Below are 1,687 nucleotides of genomic sequence, written 5' to 3'. Positions count from 1 at the left end.
CTATATATATATATATATAATATATAAATTGACACAAAGTTAATTTTAATTCTTCCAAAATCAATCTCGAATGGGAAGGTAATGCATTAAAATTTACTTATTATTTAGGTATGTGGATTTGCAATTCATAGAAACAATGAAACTTGAAGGTATAACAGGAAATAAGTATATTGGAACAAAAGATATGCTTGATAATGGTGAATCTGTACCTTCGAGACGATGTTTTTGTCCCAATGGAAATTGTGGACCCAGCGGAACATTAAATATTTCATCTTGTAAATTTGGAGCGCCAGCTTTTGTTAGTATGCCACACTTTTATCTAGCCGATCCAAGTTATACAGAGAACATAACAGGAATGTCACCAGATAAACAAAAACACGAATTGGTGATTGTTCTGGAACCAGTAAGTATCTTTCATAAATGCTACAAACAGAAAATATGCAATGAATATTATACGAAAGAAATTTTAAAGACTTCAGGTGTCCCACTTATGGTTAAGGCGCAACTGCAGTTAAACTTATTGCTGGAACCAGTGGCTAATATGAGGTAAGTAACAGATGAGCATAGTAGATAAAGCATAAACAAAATAAAAACTTCATAAGAAGAAAAAAGAAATTGTTTAGAAGATTATGAAAATAAAAAAAAAAGAAATTCTTGGGCTAACAAAATAATTTTATTTAATAAAATAGCAAAGTATCGAAGTGTTCTATTTAAAATATCGATTTCCATTAATACTTCATATAGAAACTAAACTGAGTAATTAAAAAAGTTTAAACTTTAAAAAAAAATGTAATATATACGAGGGTTATTTGGAAAATTAAGATTATAAGATTTTTTTTAAATACAAACAGGAATAAAAAACTCGTCCCACGGTTGACAAAATTGAAGTAAATAGTGATTATGTGGAAAAATAATAAAACATATACTATAATCCCTGTCAGTTTCGTTAAAATATATGCATGTTTGTATTTTAAAAATATCTTGTAACCTTACTTTTCGGATAACCCTAAATGTGTTAAGGATTATTTCAATGCGCTATATATAATTTTTTTAATTTGATAACAGAAAACGTTTTGTTCAATTAATTTTTGATATTTCAGCATATTTGAGAATATACAGAAGACTTACATCCCAATGCTGTGGTTTACTCAAGAGGCTAATCTAACTGCCGAATACTCAGGCAACGTTGAGCTACTTTTAATTCTTCCATCATTAGGTTCTGTAACCTTTTTTGGAATCGCAGGAATCGGTGTTCTAATATTCTTCATCGGAATTTTCATTTATATACGACAGAGATGGCGAGGAGAGGAAGGTCAAGTATTGATATCTAAATACGATGGCGATGTTAGAACACGAGACGAAATGTAGTAATTATTTCTTTTTGTGGATATGATTGTTACAAGTCGGACCGCGAGATTTAAATTTATTTCGCATTACTTATTGTATAGTCATAACTAAACATTAGAAGTTCTATTTATGTTTTTCATCACTAATTTGCGAGCTATATCAACGCAACGAAATTTATGTGGATCGACAATTTTCTGCAATGTGGAATTTATGTCGATAAAAATATTGCATGACTTTACGTTGCTATCAAAAATTATATTAATAAAAATAACATTTCTATTGGCGCCAGACTTGTATTGATCGTGCTCTTTTATGTGCCATGGATAGTGTTAAAAGTTTT

General features: G+C 29.6%; 1 protein-coding gene across 5 annotated transcripts in view; it reads left to right on the top strand.

Moving 5' to 3' along the window:
* Positions 1–1,627, top strand: part of LOC108687120 (protein croquemort) — an 11,517-nt gene extending 9,890 nt beyond the window's left edge. For all 5 annotated transcript variants that reach the window (XM_018192729.1, XM_018192730.1, XM_018192727.1 and 2 more), the window contains 3 exons: positions 109–403; positions 473–546; positions 1,101–1,627. In XM_018192729.1, the coding sequence (XP_018048218.1) occupies positions 109–403; positions 473–546; positions 1,101–1,368 (637 nt within the window). In that variant the 3' untranslated portion in view covers positions 1,369–1,627. The remainder of the gene's footprint in view (positions 1–108; positions 404–472; positions 547–1,100) is intronic.
* Positions 1,628–1,687: the final 60 nt, after the last annotated feature.

This window comes from Atta colombica, unplaced genomic scaffold (genome assembly GCF_001594045.1).
Source record: "Atta colombica isolate Treedump-2 unplaced genomic scaffold, Acol1.0 scaffold200, whole genome shotgun sequence".
Taxonomy (NCBI): domain Eukaryota; kingdom Metazoa; phylum Arthropoda; class Insecta; order Hymenoptera; family Formicidae; genus Atta; species Atta colombica.
Note: the sequence above shows the minus strand (reverse complement) of the source record. Positions and strands in the feature narration are given on the sequence as shown.